Consider the following 16,302-nt stretch of genomic DNA (forward strand, 5'->3'; position numbering starts at 1 on the left):
TTTCTCTTTAAAATGCCCACAGCAGCTCTACCCCACTGTAAAAAATCTTACCTCTAATTCTTTTTTTTTTTTTGAGGGGAAAAAATAAGAATTTTTTTGTCCATACTTTTCCTTCACAGCTCTAGTGCATCCTGACTGTTTCCCTGTCTCTCAGGCTGTGGGTAAATGTGGATATTTGGGAAATAATCTGGTGGATGACTGTGTTGCCAAAGCAATGGCCTCTCAAGAATTTACCGTGAGTGATTTTTAACACTGTGCAATTAAGTTCAAAGACTGCAGCTGCTGAAATACTTGAACGTTTTCTTACTTCTTGGTTGTTTTTTTTTTCAATATTTTACATATTAAAACAGGTGTTGTACACTCACCAAAAGATGAAAAAATCAAAAACATGGCAGGATGGAATTCTGAGGGTGAGAACTGGCAGAAATCAGGTGAAAATTCAGATTTAAAATTCTTGGATTTAGTATTATCTGCTACTCCAGTGGCAGTCGAGTTGATTTGTGAAATAACTGGTTATTTAAAATGTTATTTTTTATTTTGCAGGCTACCTTGTTTGATGATAAAGGACAGTGTCTGGAGAGCATTTTTATAAAATCTCAGGTATGTTTTGCTCAGAGTTGTTATTTTTATACCTGATTGTAGTTTGCCTTTCAGGCAGCATTTCAAACACTTGTTCGGTGGCCAAAAGAGTAATTTTTCCAGTTGTTGATATGAAACTATGCTAGAAATAATGGAAAGGAAAAACAGCTCCTATTTATGACTAGATCTTACTTTTTGTCCAGAAGCTTTCATGGAATTTTTCTTCCTCTGTGGTAAAAGCAGTGTATTACAGAGATATATGAAATAATCATTGGAGCCAAGTGCTACTGCTTTTTACAATATATGTATAAATCTAAGTATTATATGGCACCTGTGATAGAGTAGGTGTAAGTAGCTGGATTTTTTACATACAAGTACTTAAAATACTGTATATTTTAAAAAATAAATCTATATAATATTGTTTCTTATGCAGTGCTATTATGTGCACACTGCTGCTCTCCCTTTTCCAGGTGACTCCTGGAGATGATTTCGAAAGTGAGCGCTATTTAATCACAGTTGAAGCAGTCAGAGGGAGTGAAAAGCCCTCAGAAGAGCAGCCAAGGAAAGCAGAAACTCCAGCAGTGAACAGAAACTGTGCCAAACCTGCTCTTCCACCCCCAATACACCTCCCTGTCGGCTTGAAAAGGAAGTTTACGGTGTGTTGTTGTTCCAGTTTTTTATGTCTCTTGATTACATGCAGTGCAAAACACATATTTTCATGAATGGTGAATATATAGGTAATTTCTTCCTCTTTGTTTTGTTGTTTTGGGGTTTGGTTTTTTTTTTGGTTTTTTTGGTTTTGTTTTTTTTTTAGCTGTAATCCCGAATTTATTTTTGCCACATTCAGGAGATTTGGTTTAGCAGGACTGGTGTTGCCTGCAGTAAAAATCACAAGGGTTTGAGGTTGTTTCTGTGCCCCTGTGAATCCTCACGTGGCTTTGATCAGGATATATTCTCAGGCCATTTGGTCGCAACGCAGCGCGCCCCATTTTTAACACCTGATTACAAAACGTGGATTCATGGAAAATTTCTCTCCCAGGGGTTCCAGGGGCCACGCCAAGTTGAGAAGAAAATACCAGCTGTGGAAGATGAAGGAAAACCAGCAGCGTTGCCTTCATCCAAGGAGTGCCAAGGGAGTTTTCCATCCCAGTTTTATATCAGCTCTCCGTTGTTTTCCACGGTTCGCAAGAAGGATGCAGGAACGAATCCCTCTGCAGGCAGTCAGGAAGAGGGCTGCAGGGACAATGGCAGGGAACAAATGTCTGTGTCCTCACTGCTCTCAGCTCCCTGTAGTGACAGCTGGCAGGAGACAGAGGAGCACAACTCCCATCAGCTGGTTGGGAAGCTGGAATCTCCTCTCCTCCCTGGGCACACTGGTGTGTCCCAGCACATCAGGAGCACAGCACAGATCATTGCTCTGCTCAAGGCTAAACCAGCACAGGGACACAGGGAGCAAACATCTGGAACCACAGGCTGCCTCTCCAGGTTTCAGGCAGCAGAAAATGCAGGTTTATGTGACAAAAAAAGCCCTGTCCTACCTGTTTTCTCAGGCGACCCTGCTAAAGAACTCCTTCTGGATACCCAGCGCCTGCCTTTTGTGCAGGGAAATGTAAATGATACAAAGGACTGGAATGTTCAAACACTTCCAAATTCAGCTGAACAGCCTTGTGGTGAAGAAGTGACAGGACAGAGACAAGACAAAAAGGTAAATAATTTAAGTCAAGATTTACAAGATCACTGCAACACAAATAGTTACTGCCTACCTGTGAGTAGAATGAGTGACAGTCAGTTTGTCCCATCCTCAGGTGACATTTCACATTCAGCAAGTCCAACTGCCTTTGAAAACCATCCCTTTGGATACAGGGAGCATTCAGGGACTGACAGTCTTAGGGAGAATTGCTCTGTGAAGATGCAGAGTGAGCTTCATCCAAGGCAAAATTCGGAGGGAGTGTCTAGTGACCCGGAGCTCTCTGGGGATGTGACATGGACTGAAGCTGGAATTGGGAAGGAGGAGTTCAGTTTGCAGGGCACAGGCTGTAGTCCTGATGGGGAACTGATGGAGGTTAACTTTAACCTAATGGAGACTTTTGATTTTAATGACATGGACAGGGATGATGTGTGTGAGAGAGAAGGGAAGGAATTCTCTGAGGGAGACGTGCCTTCATGGAGCCCAGGCAGCTTCCAGGGAGAAGATGTAGCACAAGCTGCTGCCTTGAGCCCACATTTGAAGCCTCATTCTTGCTGTGAAGTAGAGACACACAGCAAAAATGAAATCAAATGTTCCAAATCTGATGGAGAGGGGGATACACCACCCCAGCTTTGTGCCAGTGATGCCAGGAGAGCTGCAGAAGACACTGCAAAGCAGACCAGAACCCAAGTGGAACTTCTAGGGGATGGACACAACGTAAAAGGGATCAGTGAGAGTCAGTCAAGCTCTGAAGGCACAAACCAAGAGGAGGATCTGGATGGCTGTGATGGCACATCCTGGGTAAAAAAGCAGCACTCTGACCCCTTGCCTGGGGACACCACTGTTAATGAATGTCACCCTGAAACCAGGCTGTTTGAGGCCACTGGAGGTCTCACAAGTATTTCCCCCAGCAGAATAATTTCTGCCTTGGACAAAAGGACCGAGGAAGGAGTTTCACAGCTTGGATGCATGGAATCCCCAGATGGTGGCTCAGAGCACTGCTGGGCTACTAAGAGTGATGCCATGAAACCAGGCAGCCCTCTGCTGGCTTTGTCACAGAAATCAGATCCTTTAGGAGCAGGCTACTCATCTCCAGAGCAAACAGCAGGAGGAGGAACTGCTTTGGAAAATGCAGAGAGCAAAACTGCTTCTCCTGAAGCCTGCCAAGGAGACACATTAGGGGTGGATTGCCTGAAATGCACAGCAGTGGCTGAGAATTCCTCAGGACTCCCTGATTTGGTGAATGATCTTGCTCTTCTGAGAGCTCTGACTCAGCATAGCACAGCCTTAGAGAGCTTGCAAGGGATGGAGGAAAACAGCAGCATGTTCTGTGAAACAGACACTTCTAAAGAGACACTTGAACCCCTTGAGAAGGATGAAGGTTAGGCCAGCTTCTATTTCAGACTGGATTCTGTATGTCTGTACCTGTTTGATTTCTCTCATTTCTCCTCATTTTTAAAAATACTTTTAGAGTGATGTGTGATGTAGGTTCTCTCATGCAGTTTTTACTGTTTAAAGCAACATTGTGAGCTGCAAGTCTGTCTCTGTTTGCTCTCATCCAGTTAGATCCTAACTGTGCAATTTGCTGCATGGGTAAGGTTTGCAAGACCTGTAAATATTCAGATATTTTCATGTAAAAAAACCCCAGACTACTGATTGTAACTCACTGTGCTTTTCCATCTCTTGTAGCTATAAAAGAGTTTACAGAAATGCCTTACTCAGAAAGTTTACAGGCATCTTCCTGTTCATACTTTGATTCTCCTGGCCTTATGGTAACCAATTTTTGACTACATATATTTATCTGTACAAGATAAATTCATTTTCCACCTGGCTCCTGAAATAAAATTCTTGGTTTAAGAACCATAGAGGTTGAGCTACAATTTGCTTAGAGGCATTTTTGATGAAGCTGGTAATGAATAGAGGATGTCTTGTTGACAATATTCAGGAGGCCTCATGTATTACAAGATACTTAATGAGAAGTGTAGTATTTAGTAATGTTTAATATCCCATTGATATGTCTGGTAATGCTCCTTCCCTACCCCATCTTTTACCACCTTTTTTTTCCCCATTATCTTTTTAAATACATGGCTTTCCTTAGAATTGTAGCATTTGGGTTGAAATACACTGGGAAAACTGTTGGTGTTTGATAATTCACATTGATTTTTATCCAATGCTCTTAACAGCTTTGGTTTTTTTTTCAATCCATCTAAAGCTAAAAGGAAGATTTTAGAAATCCTTCCCTTTTTCCTGTTTTGTTTGAAAAACAAACATTGTTTCTTATCCTGTCATGGATGGTCCTGGCTTCCAAATAAAAAAGCTGTAACTGAAAAGGCTTCCTTTGTATAAATACAAGACATTTCCTAGCCTAAATTTTCACTTGAAATGGTTATTAAATTGTTAGACTAATTAGGTTTTGATCCCTTCTATGCAGCCCAACTGTGTGGACAATTTATTACAGAAGACAGAGGCATATATTGTACCAATAGCAGCAGCCCAGAGGGACCCTGGGACGTGTGACTGGCAACCAAAGGTACCATTCCTGTGGAAATCAACTATAATTAACAGTCTTTCCTAAATTTCAGTTCAATGGTTTGCTAATTGTACTGAGTCCTAATAAAATTTTAACCAGTTCTTGTGATTTTTAGTACAGTTCACTGCAGGAAGTTTTCCATGAGTTTTCAACTCAAATTGCAAGGAAAGAAAACCACATTTTTTTGTTTCTCTTCTGCAGAGTCAACAGGTTATTTTTGTTGCATGTGTCAAAAGTCCCTGTATTGACTGTAGGTAGTGGCAGAGCAGCTTCTCCTTGCTGTTGGTGATAATTCCCATGCATTGTGCAGCCTGTTGCTTTCCAAGGGTACCAAGTGAAAGGATCAGCAGCTAGTGAGGTCGTGTTGAGAGCCCCATGCTCCCAGCATGGATGGCAGCAGCACCCAGAGAACATGGACTTGGCAGCTGAGGCGTTTTTCTCACCCCTCTTTTCAAGGAATTATGACCTTTATGACTTGAGACAGGTAAAACTTTTTTTTTTGGTTCAGTTATCCATACTAACCTTAGTGCAAGAAATTATCCTGTCAATTTAGGATAGAAAAGAGGTCATTTTTAAACTGCTGCAATCACATCAATAAATAAACCAATTATTTTTACTTACCTTTGTCATAGAACTTCGTAATGTGTGAGTTGGTTTTTTCTGCTCCTTTGTTCAGCTGCACTTGGAAAAAAAGAAGATAAAGAGTTTAATTTCTAGTAAGTTTTTGCTTATGTTTTTTATTTTTCAATTAAGTCTCCAGGTTCCAGGAGCCTTCATAAGGATGATGTTGACATTTTAAGAGAGGTAGAAAATAGTTCATTTTTAAACTGCTGCAATCACATCAATAAATAAACCAATTATTTTTACTTACCTTTGTCATAGAACTTCGTAATGTGTGAGTTGGTTTTTTCTGCTCCTTTGTTCAGCTGCACTTGGAAAAAAAAGAAGATAAAGAGTTTAATTTCTAGTAAGTTTTTGCTTATGTTTTTTATTTTTTAATTAAGTCTCCAGGTTCCAGGAGCCTTCATAAGGATGATGTTGACATTTTAAGAGAAGGGAATTTTCAAATGGAGCCTGATGTGATTGAAGAGCCAGGAATAAATCAGTCCTGTGAGTGAAAGTAAAAGGAGAAGGGCAGTGATTGCCCTCAAAATTTCTGCATGATTTCAGCACTTCACTGTTTTTCCCAGCACTGGCATTGGATGTGTGTCCTGAGGTGCCTCCATGGGCAGTGTCACAGCCACCCTCTGACCTGAGACAAGCACAGTGGGCTGCCTGGGAGCCTGGCAAGGTGGGGATTGGCTGCCTCTTGCAGATATTTTTGGCTTTATTTCCTGTGTGTTTGTGGCAATTTGTTATTTTTGGAGCTGTTTTACCTCAGCTCTGAGAGACATTTCAGTTGTTCAGAATGGTGAGAGAGAGGACACTGATGAAAGAGCTGTAAGCAGGTCTTTTTCCAGTCACTCACCTGCCATGTTAATTCTTCACCTGTAGGTTTCACCAGAACTGACTTCCCCACTTGATCCAGACTCTGCAATTTCTCCACCTTGGGGAAATGAGGAGACTGTTGGAGACATCCAGGAGCCCCTGAGACATGGCATCTTTCCAAGGGAACCACAACTCCCAGATTTCTTTTTCAGTAAGAACTGACAGATTTATACTGGCACCTCACAGTGTTTTAGCTGAAACATCTCTGAGGATTCTTGAAGCACAATGAATTTGGGCCCATCCTAGACAGTTACTCTGCCAATTACATTCTCCTGAAAGAGACTTTAGTAGAGGGATTTAGTTTTATAAAGAAAAATCAGCTTCTGGTTGGGGGGCAAAGAAGCTGTAAGCTGAGCTTCTAAATGATCCCTATGTTTTTATTTACCTGCTTTGAGTTTTCTTCCATATTCAGCTGTCCTCTGACCCTATCCCATTTGACACCTCTCTATAACTGTTACTAATCATAATTAATTTAGCCAAAAGGATGCTTTTTGGTAGTAAGAGCTTATTTACCTGCATTGTTTAATATTAATTCATAAGTTTGTGGGTTATCTTTTGATGTTAAGCTGGGTGTTTTCTAGTTGGTAGTGACAGCAGATTAATGACCTCCAGAATACAACCATGTTTAATTTAATAATAAGTCTTTTATACAAGCAGAGTGGCTACACAATGTGTTCTGAATATGGAGATTTCAAAAAAAAAAAAATTGAAATTTTAATTTCTTTCAAAGAATTAAAAATAAAAAAAAAAATTAAAATAATCACATTAAATCCATCGTTTAGTGTAATACTGCACAGGAACAATCCAGAGAGCTTCCCAGCTAGAAGACAGGGTGCAGAAGGAAGAATTGAGACTTCCTTCCTTTTGGTGCATCTGAAGTGCCACCCCTAGGTGCTCCAGGTTGCTTGTAAGCTGTTTTTGCCCCACAGCCCGGGAGAAATCCAGCTATGCCCAGGAATGCAGCCTGCCAGCACTGAAGCCACAGACGAAAACACGAGCTCCTTTTGTCACTCTGCCTGCCACCCACGAGATTCCTGACGTGCTTTACCCCACTGAGAGCCAGCAGGTCCAGCACTCTTTGGGCTCTTCAGGAGGCAATCTGTGCAGCGAGCCAGCGGCATTTCCTAGGAGTGCTCCCGGCCCCCAGCACAGGAATCACCACACCTCTGTGTTTGGGGACTACACGGAAGAAGGACAAAGGGGATCTGTGCCACCAGCGCTCCCTAATGTGACTGCCCAAGCAGGACAAAGCAAGTGGCTGAAATACCAAAGCGGCGCTCAGAGCGATTTGATCCCTGAGAACAGCGCTGAAGGGGAAGAGGAGGATGACAGCCGTGCCCGCAGCGTCCTGGCAATGCCGCCGGGTGACACGGCCGAGGGCACAGCCACCGGTGCCAGCTGTGCCCCGCCGCTGCCAGCCCGGAGCTGGCCCGGGGCTGCGAACGGCAGCCAGCCCCATCCGGTTTCCGAGGGGAAGCCGCTTTCCCTGCGCTTAAGGCAGGCACCTTTGGCTGAGGCCACACGAAAGGTGTTGAGTCACCTGAGCTGCGGGACAGGAGAGGGCCAGGTGTGTAACCACGGTGACACGTTGCCCAAAGGGCTGCGTTTAGCTCGCTGCCTGCAGGTGTTAGCAGTAGGATTGCACAGGGACACCCAAAAAAAAGGGTTTTTGAAGTGCCGTGACTAATCCTTTGTGAAGGTAATTCAGTGCCAGGTTTAGGTTTTTAATCTGGATGTTGAAGGCAGGAGGATGAAAGAAAAGCTGCTGGGCTGTTTTGACATCTATGGTTGGGGCACCGAGGGTTTTTCTTAATTGTGGTATCAGCGTCATTGTAATGAACAGCTGCTTTTGCTTCAAGTCTTCGTCTCTGACTTCAAAACATTATAAATTCCTTCAGTTTTAATTGTGTCAAAATCAAATAATGGCACTGAATAAGAACCTAAAAATTTAGCACAGCTGTTGGTGCTCAGTAGGCAGATGGAGTAAACTGGGGGGAAACACCAAACCAGCCACAAGTCAAGTTTTTAAAGTTGTCAGATGGTTTTGAGAGTTGAAGAAAATGTTAACTCTTTCTTTTTTTAAAGAAGTTTTTTGGTTCTTTAAAACTGTCCAGTACAGTATTTGTGTGAAGTAGAGATGAGGAAATAACTAATACATTTAACATAGACATGGTGTGTATTTTTATACAAAAATCCATATATACTAAACTTTAAAAGCTTATGAAGACACTAATAATTAATTCATTTCTGTGCAAAAATAGAGTTAAAAATGGAGTTTTTGTGCTCCTTACCCAAGCCTAGTGCTGAAAAACATGATTTTGAGCTACGTAAAATTTACTCTAAAGCCTTTGGATGTATTATCTGTGTTACTATAATTAAAGGCTGTTTGGCAAGGAGGCAATTTTAACCTCATGGTGCATCCTAACTGGCAGCCCAAGCTCTAGGGAAATTTTTAGTATTTTTTACAAATCTGCAAATTTTTTTTTTTAGTATTTTTACAAATCTGCAATATTTGTCTCATTCAAGGTCTTACAGTTGCTAATGGTTTCTTTTCGTGGGTCTTTTTAGGACATAACAATTTCTGAGTTGTCTTTCCCTCCTGTGGATAAAGTGAAACATGCCAATCTTCCTAAAAGAAAGATTTCCATCCCAGCTGTGTTTCAGTCTCACACTCACTACAAACAGGTTTTTAAAGCTGCTCTGACAGGTAAGTCTCTGCTCTGTCAAATGCTGTCATTTTAAACATGGCCTGTTAAAACAACAGGGTGCATTTCAGTTTTTTATATATATATGTTTCTATACCCAAAATTGCAAAGACAAACCAAAAAGACAGTACATTTCTGTTCAACTCTGTAGCCTCAAGGCTGTTTTTCAGTCTTAAGATACCTAAGCCTTTTTTTTTTCATGGAATAAGTGGATTTTTCAGGTCACATGTTTACTTTTAAGACTCAGATTAAATTTTTGATTTGGGATGGAAATCTGCCAATGGAAATACATTTGCTTGAATGTTGTGTAGCTGTGTAAGCATTCTAAGGCTGTGCTAATGATTCTGCTGTTCTCCTTTCCCTGCCTAGAGCAATTGAACATAATGCTGTTTGAGCTGGCACAGAGACTGCACAATGCCCTCTCCAAGGTGGATATTTCATTTTACACTGCAGTGAAAGATGGGCAGAGCCAGAGCCAAGGAAGCTCTGCCCCACTCTGCAACCACAAGCACCCTGCTAAGCTGGTGATGGTTAAAAAAGAAGGTCAAAACAAGGTGCTGTTTATTCCTTGTGGGTTTTACACTTTGGGGGTGAAAGTATCCATTGCTTTTTCTTTTTTTCTTGCTTGTTTTAGTGCTCATGGACTTTTTTTCCCATCCCTTCCCTTGCAGGGTCGTTTGTTCTTTGCCTGTGATGCCCCAAAAGCTGAGCAGTGTTCCTTTTTCAAGTGGATTGAAGATGTGAACCCCACACAGACAAAATCCACACCCAGTGCAGTGCTCCACGACACAAAAAGTATTGGGACATACCTCAGGAGTCAAAAGATTGCTGTCTATGAGGAATGCCAGCTTTTGGTGAGGTATCCTGAAATGCTGTGTGAATTCAAGGTCTATAAATATTCCAGTAGCTCAGGGCTTCAGCAGGATTTAACACGTTTTCTCTACATTTAAAGAGTGAAGGTTTCTTTCTGTAAAGAAATGCAAGAGCTAAATTAGTGAAGGAAAAATATTTATAGCAATTGTATGTGTTTTTAGCAAGAATCAAAACTGCTGATCAGCAGCTTGATCAATTGCTTAATGTCAGAAGTTGCATTTGAATTATTGTTCTTTTAATCTTCAGCAGGAGAATTTGATTTATTCTCTTCAAGGTTCTAATTTTAATGCCAGAAGTCATCTTAAAGGCTATTCTGTGGCTGAATGTGAGGGGATTTTTGCAGTCAAAACCAATGTATTTAAAATTTGTTATTGTAAGGTGATGTACACCCACTTGGTCCAATCTGTGGAGGTTTCTTATTTTTGGTGCTGAATCCAAAATGTGCTGATTGTTTACATACTTTTTTTTTTCCCCTTTTTTAAATTACCATTTCCTAGGAAAGCCTTTGAAATTCCAACACAGCGGTACAGTAAGTTCAAGAAATTTATGAATACACCTGCCAGCTTTGATGGTGACTCCAAACCCAAATTATACCTGAAGCTAAGCAGAAAGGAGCATTCTTCTCTCTACAGCAAAGGTGAGCACGTTTTACACATCAGATTTAAAAGGTGGCAGTGGGAGAAGCTGATGAGGACTCTGCATTTTTTTTTTTTTTTTTGGCAGATGACATCTGGGTTGTTTCCAAGACTCTGAACTTTGATCCCATGGATACTTTCATTGCAAGCAGTGCTTTCTTTGGACCATCCTCCAACAATGAAATAGAGCTGCTGCCACTGAAAGGCTACAGTCCCTCCAACTGGAGATCCAACAGTGAGTTCCACAGCAGCATTCAGAACTGTGGGAAATGACTGAGGAAAAATCCAGCCAGCAATGAAGGATGAGTTGCTGAGAATTTGAGAATTTCTCAGACCTTGCACATGATTTAATTCACAGTATTTTTTTCTTGTATGTTTGAATATATAATTTGAATACATTAATTAATGCAGTTAAACCTGCAAAGTAGCTGGCAAATTCCAAATGGGTGGGGAAGAAATCAGAATAATATAAAGAAAGTAGTAAATTATATAATATGATATCCAATGAAAGTTCACTGTCAGAGTGTAAGTAAAAGGAATATGTTTTTACTGTCCTTGAAAACCAAAATGCAGAAGCCTCAAACAACTCACTGGAAAGTTTATATTTATATAAAAAGCCACAGAATCACATGTCTGTGATTCTGCAAAAGTTTCTTGCCTTTGCTGTTGAATTAAGTTAAAGCTTTGGGGTTGTTTTGTAAATGAAGAAGATAAAATCAGTTAATTACTCTTTTGGCATTTTATAATTCATTTCTTGAGCTGACTTGAAAATTCTGCTCTATTAATTCCTTTTTCCTTCTGTTTTTCTGTGGCCTTTGCAGTGTGTGTTCACGCCTTGCTGGTTTGTAATGCCAGCAGTGAGCTGGCCTCCTTAAGGAACATGGAGGAGCACTTCAATCCATCCACCTTACCACTGCTCCCACATCTCCTGAAAATGTGAGTTACTGTCCTGTGAGACTGTGAGCAGGCCCGTGCAGGAAGAGCAGAACCAGGAGGCACAAACTGTATCACGACTTTTGGCTATTATTTGTTTTCTTAGGAATTTTAATTCTGAAAATGCAACTAAAAGAGCCAACAAAAGGAAATTTACTCCACCTGCCATGAGCGTGAAATGCTCCGTGATGTCTGGCCCTGTGAGCTCCCAAGTGGCAATGGGGGTGGCTGGAGAGATGATCCAAAGGTTCTCCCTGAACGCAGACCAGGCAGCGTCGCTGATCCACGTAGCTCAGATGATGACCTGTGAAAAGCCCACAGCAGGGCAGGAACATCAGAGCTCCCCCATCACCATCATCCGTGGTACACAGCCAGGAATTGTGACATCTGCTGCTACTGTATCTCTGCACAAATGCTGATTAATGGGAAATGCTGTTAATATGGAATGCCACAATCTGCCCCTCTCATCCTTGTGACATTAATACATCCGTTTTGTAAGAGCATTTGCCCCTTTAAATTAAATTAAAATTTCATTCTGCCTTTTGCAGGATTTCACTGAAGGTTTTACCTAGGAATACCTATACACAAAATCAGAGTTATTTATTGTCTTCAGCTTTTTTCTTTTCATATTTCATACCACTTCTTATAATGTATTAGCTTTGTTTTTGTAAGTGTAAGCAAGCCCGTGCAATTTTTTAGAGGAATCACAGCATAACTGAAGTTAAAGCAATTGATTCAAACTTTCTTGGACATTCTCACTTGTAACTTGGGCTTTTTCCTCCAAAACACCAGGTGTTTTTGGGGCTGGCAAGAGCTACTTGCTGTCTGTGGTGATCCTGTTCCTCGTGCAGCTCTTTGAAAGCAGTGAAGCCACAGAGGGTCCGAGGGCTGTTCCATGGAAACTCCTCATTGCTTCTTCCACCAACGTTGCTGTGGACAGGATACTGCTGGGGTGGGTTGCTGAGGCTTTTATGGCTTCTTCTTCCAAAACCAATAATGCACTTGCACTGTTGTGATAATTGGTGTTGGTATTTCCTGTAAAAGACATTAAAAAAATTGATTTCTTTCCCTAAAAAGTGCCACACACAGGCTTTAATTTTGCCTCAGCTCTTTTGCACAGTTAAAAGAGTGAGAGCTACATAAAACATTTACAGAAGATTAATTTAGGTTCTGCTCTCATCAAATAACTATTAAAATCCATCAGGACAAAGCAGTACTGCTGAGGAATCTTTGGGATGTAGCAGTAGGGGAAGGAGTAGCAGAGAGGATCAGATTTGTGGAAATTTAGCATGAAATGAATGCATGGTTTGGAAGGAAAAAGGAAGGGAAGATACATATGGAAGACTATGAGAGGGGAATCATCAAGGCATTAAATCATGATGAGGTAATTTATTTTGATTTTGTAGAATTACTGAGGTACTTCATCTCATTTATCACGGAATTTTGTGTTCCTCAGTGTTCTGATACATCTTACACTGTTTTCAATATTTCTTTCTTCATTTCTTTAATGTTTCTCATCTCTTTTTCTTTCTAGTCTGCTCGATCTTGGATTTGAGGATTTTATAAGAGTGGGAAGTATAAGGAAAATCACAAAAGCAATTCTTCCCCATAGGTAAGGAACCTCTTTGAGGGGTCTGAAGCAATTTGGGGTAGGAGGATACATTGCTGTAAATTGCTGTTATGTATAAAATGTGGTTATTTTTCTAAGCACTGGTCTTCTTAGTTACTGCAATGTATGTTACAAAATCTTCTTTGAAGTTTACATGCAGGCTCAGGAAATGAAAACGAGCAGCTGAAAGAGCTGCTTGCTCTCTTGAAAGAAGATTTGACTCCAGCTGAGAAAATATATGTCAGGAAGAGCATTGAGCAGCATAAACTGGGGACCAATAAAACTATTCTGCAACAGGTACAGTCAAAGAGATGGGATGGGAAAGCAGGGATTTGCCGTGTCTTATCCACAGGGCCTAGCACATGGGAACTGGGAATTTATAATTCAAAACTCCTGGTTTTGAAATAGAAAGTGAATGCTAGGTTTGATTGCACAGGTATAGCTTAGTGTCCTGTTTCTAGAAATAGATGTGGGTGTGTTCTCCTGCTGCACAGAGACGAGCTTTGAAATGATCCTAACTTTGTGTCTGCCCGTTTTCTCCTCGCTGAGGGCAGGTGAAAGTGGTTGGAGTGACGTGTGCTGCCTGCCCCTTCCCTTGCCTGAACGCGCTCAGGTTCCCTGTGGTGGTGCTGGATGAGTGCAGCCAGATGACGGAGCCGGCTTCTCTGCTCCCCATCGCCAGGTACAGCCCTCCTGAGGGGCCAGCAGGGACACAGGCCCCAAGCAGTGCCACGCTCCACACCTCTGTGGGCACGTGAACACCGAGGTCTCGCCCTAGGGAGCACAAAGAGGGGTTTTAACTTGAGATCTGTCCTTAAGTGTTGTTAAACTGGGCTGGAGAAGGAAGCGGCGTGATGCAGAAACAAGCACGTGCTTTGGTTGTGAACACTTCAACGTGTTTTTTAGACCACTGGGTTTTTCCTTGTTTTTTTTCACGTTTTTGTTTAGGTTTCAGTGTGAAAAGCTAGTCCTTGTTGGAGACCCCAAGCAGCTGCCACCAACTATTCAAGGGTCTGAGAGTGTTCATGAGCAGGGGTTGGAGCAGACTCTCTTCGACCGGCTCTGCTTAATGGTAGGTGCTGCTGAACACAGATTTGGAAAAGGTGGAGAGCAGAATTGAAAGTCCCCTGAAGTCACTAGGGGAATTCTGGTCCTGGTATCAGAGGATCAAGGTTTCAGCATTGTGAAGTATCATAAAATCACAGAGTGGCTTGGGTTGGAAGGGACCTCCAAGGTCACTCCCACCACAGACATGGACACCTTCCAGTAGCCCAGCCTGCTCCAAGCTCCATGCAGATGAGCTCTTCCAGTGGTAGGTGCTGCTGAACACAGGCTGGAAAAGGTGGAGAGCGGAACTGAAAGTCCCCTGAAGTCACTAGGGGAATTCTGGTCCTGGTATCAGAGGATCAAGGTTTCAGCATTGCAAAATCTCATAAAATCACAGAGTGGCTTGGGTTGGAAGGGACCTCCAAGGTCACCACAGACAGGGACACCTTCCAGTAGCCCAGCTTGCTCCAAGCTCCATGCAGGTGAGCTCTTGCCAGCCCTAATGCCTGTGTCCTCATTCTTCAGGGACACAGCCCCATCCTGCTCCGGACACAGTACCGCTGTCACCCTGCCCTCAGCGCCATCGCCAACGAGCTCTTCTACCACGGGCACCTCACGGATGGCATCTCTGAGGGGGACAGGGCTCCTCTGCTGGAATGGCTCCCAACACTCTGCTTCTACAGCGTTCACGGCGTGGAGCAAGTCAGTTCCTCAGCACTTATAACAAGTCAATATTGCAGTTTTTCCTCAGCACTTCCTATATAACAAGCCAATATTGTTGTTTTTCCTCCATTCCATTCCTTTTTGCGTTGTTGGTGAGAGCTGATTTGGGAATCTTTTTCCCTCTTCCCAGATTGAAAGAGACAACAGCTTCTATAACATGGCAGAAGCTCATTTTACAGTCAAGCTCATCCAGTCTCTGATTGCAAGTGGAATAGAAGGAGCTGATATTGGCGTGATTACCCTTTATAAATCACAAATGTACAAGGTTTGTATCATAAACCAATACCAAAATCAATAAAGCTGTTCTCTTAAATGTACACTGAGTAGCCAAACTCATCCCCCTTCCCTGATTCTTTGCCCCCAGATCCAGAGTTTGCTCAGTGGGGCTCACTCCGAGGCTTTTGAAGTCAAGCCTGTCCAGGTGTCCACGGTGGATGCGTTCCAAGGCGCAGAGAGGGAAATCATCGTGCTGTCCTGTGTCAGGACCAGGCATTTCGGGTTCATAGACTCGGAGAAGAGGATGAACGTGGCCCTGACGAGGGCCAGGAGGCACCTGCTGATTGTGGGGAGTCTGCCCTGTCTGAGCAGGAACAGGCTGTGGGGGAGAGTAATTCACCACTGCAGAGGTAAGGGCTTCTTTGCTGGGGTTTTTCAAACCTGCACCTCGTTATCTTTAACTAGATATGTACAATACACCTTACCATGTTTATATATTGTATAATGTTATTACACAGAAAATCTAATATATTGCAAAAAAAAAAAAAAATTCAAGAATGTGCAAGTTGTGCATTTGCAGTTTTACTCTCTGTATTCCAAGGGGTTTTTCTTATCCAGTAAAGGAACTTTACCTGCTTGGCTGACATCAAAGAAAGCATCTTGTTGGTGACTGAACTCCACAGAGCCATTTTCCAAGCAGAAATATCACAGCCAGTCAATGCTCTTGGGGAAATAGATGTTGGCACTGCCAGGGGCTGATTCTGTGATGGATGCTATAGAGAGAGATGTGATTATCCTATTTATTGCTGCTTTCAGGATGGGAAAATGGCTTACAACATGCAGGCCAGTGTGAGCAGCAGCTAAATGACATTCTCAAGTCCTACCTGGAGAACTGGGAGGAAGAAGAACAGCGTAAGAAAAAGGAAAAATAAAATACCTCTTGGTTTTATGAAGAAAATATTAACTGCTTGTCTATAGCAATAGCTCTGGTAGTTTGTAATCTAGTATTTATTTAATGTGGGGTATTTTTGTTTGGACCTCAGCACACTGATACTTCTGTTTGATCTTGTAGTCACAAGATTAAAAGTTATTTAAGTGACTTTATTTGGTCAATAACCATAAATAGAGTGATTTTTCTGCTTGAGAAGTGCAATCATTTTATGCTTACAGTCTAGTTAATTAAACTAGTGGTATTTCACTGTTCTTCAGACTAAAACACCATGGTATTTTAGAGCAACTTTGTCACCTTCAATATTTACAGGTAAGTGACAACCAGG

General features: G+C 42.0%; 1 protein-coding gene across 1 annotated transcript; it reads left to right on the forward strand.

Moving 5' to 3' along the window:
- Positions 1-214: 214 nt before the first annotated feature.
- On the forward strand, positions 215-15,957 carry ZGRF1 (zinc finger GRF-type containing 1). Its single transcript, XM_041396830.1, has 26 exons — positions 215-235; positions 351-431; positions 544-600; positions 1,050-1,235; positions 1,619-2,284; positions 4,698-4,796; positions 5,801-5,906; positions 5,987-6,087; positions 6,291-6,435; positions 7,214-7,851; positions 8,853-8,991; positions 9,359-9,543; positions 9,661-9,848; positions 10,360-10,499; positions 10,586-10,732; positions 11,319-11,433; positions 11,537-11,793; positions 12,223-12,382; positions 12,965-13,042; positions 13,189-13,336; positions 13,594-13,721; positions 13,988-14,111; positions 14,612-14,788; positions 14,940-15,074; positions 15,174-15,435; positions 15,842-15,957. The coding sequence occupies exons 1-26, from the start codon at positions 215-217 to the stop codon at positions 15,955-15,957; spliced, it is 4,599 nt and encodes a 1,532-aa protein (XP_041252764.1).
- The last annotated feature ends 345 nt before the right edge of the window (positions 15,958-16,302 follow it).

The sequence above is a fragment of the Onychostruthus taczanowskii genome, unplaced genomic scaffold, assembly GCF_017590055.1.
Source record: "Onychostruthus taczanowskii isolate IOZ18803 unplaced genomic scaffold, ASM1759005v1 scaffold131, whole genome shotgun sequence".
Taxonomy (NCBI): domain Eukaryota; kingdom Metazoa; phylum Chordata; class Aves; order Passeriformes; family Passeridae; genus Onychostruthus; species Onychostruthus taczanowskii.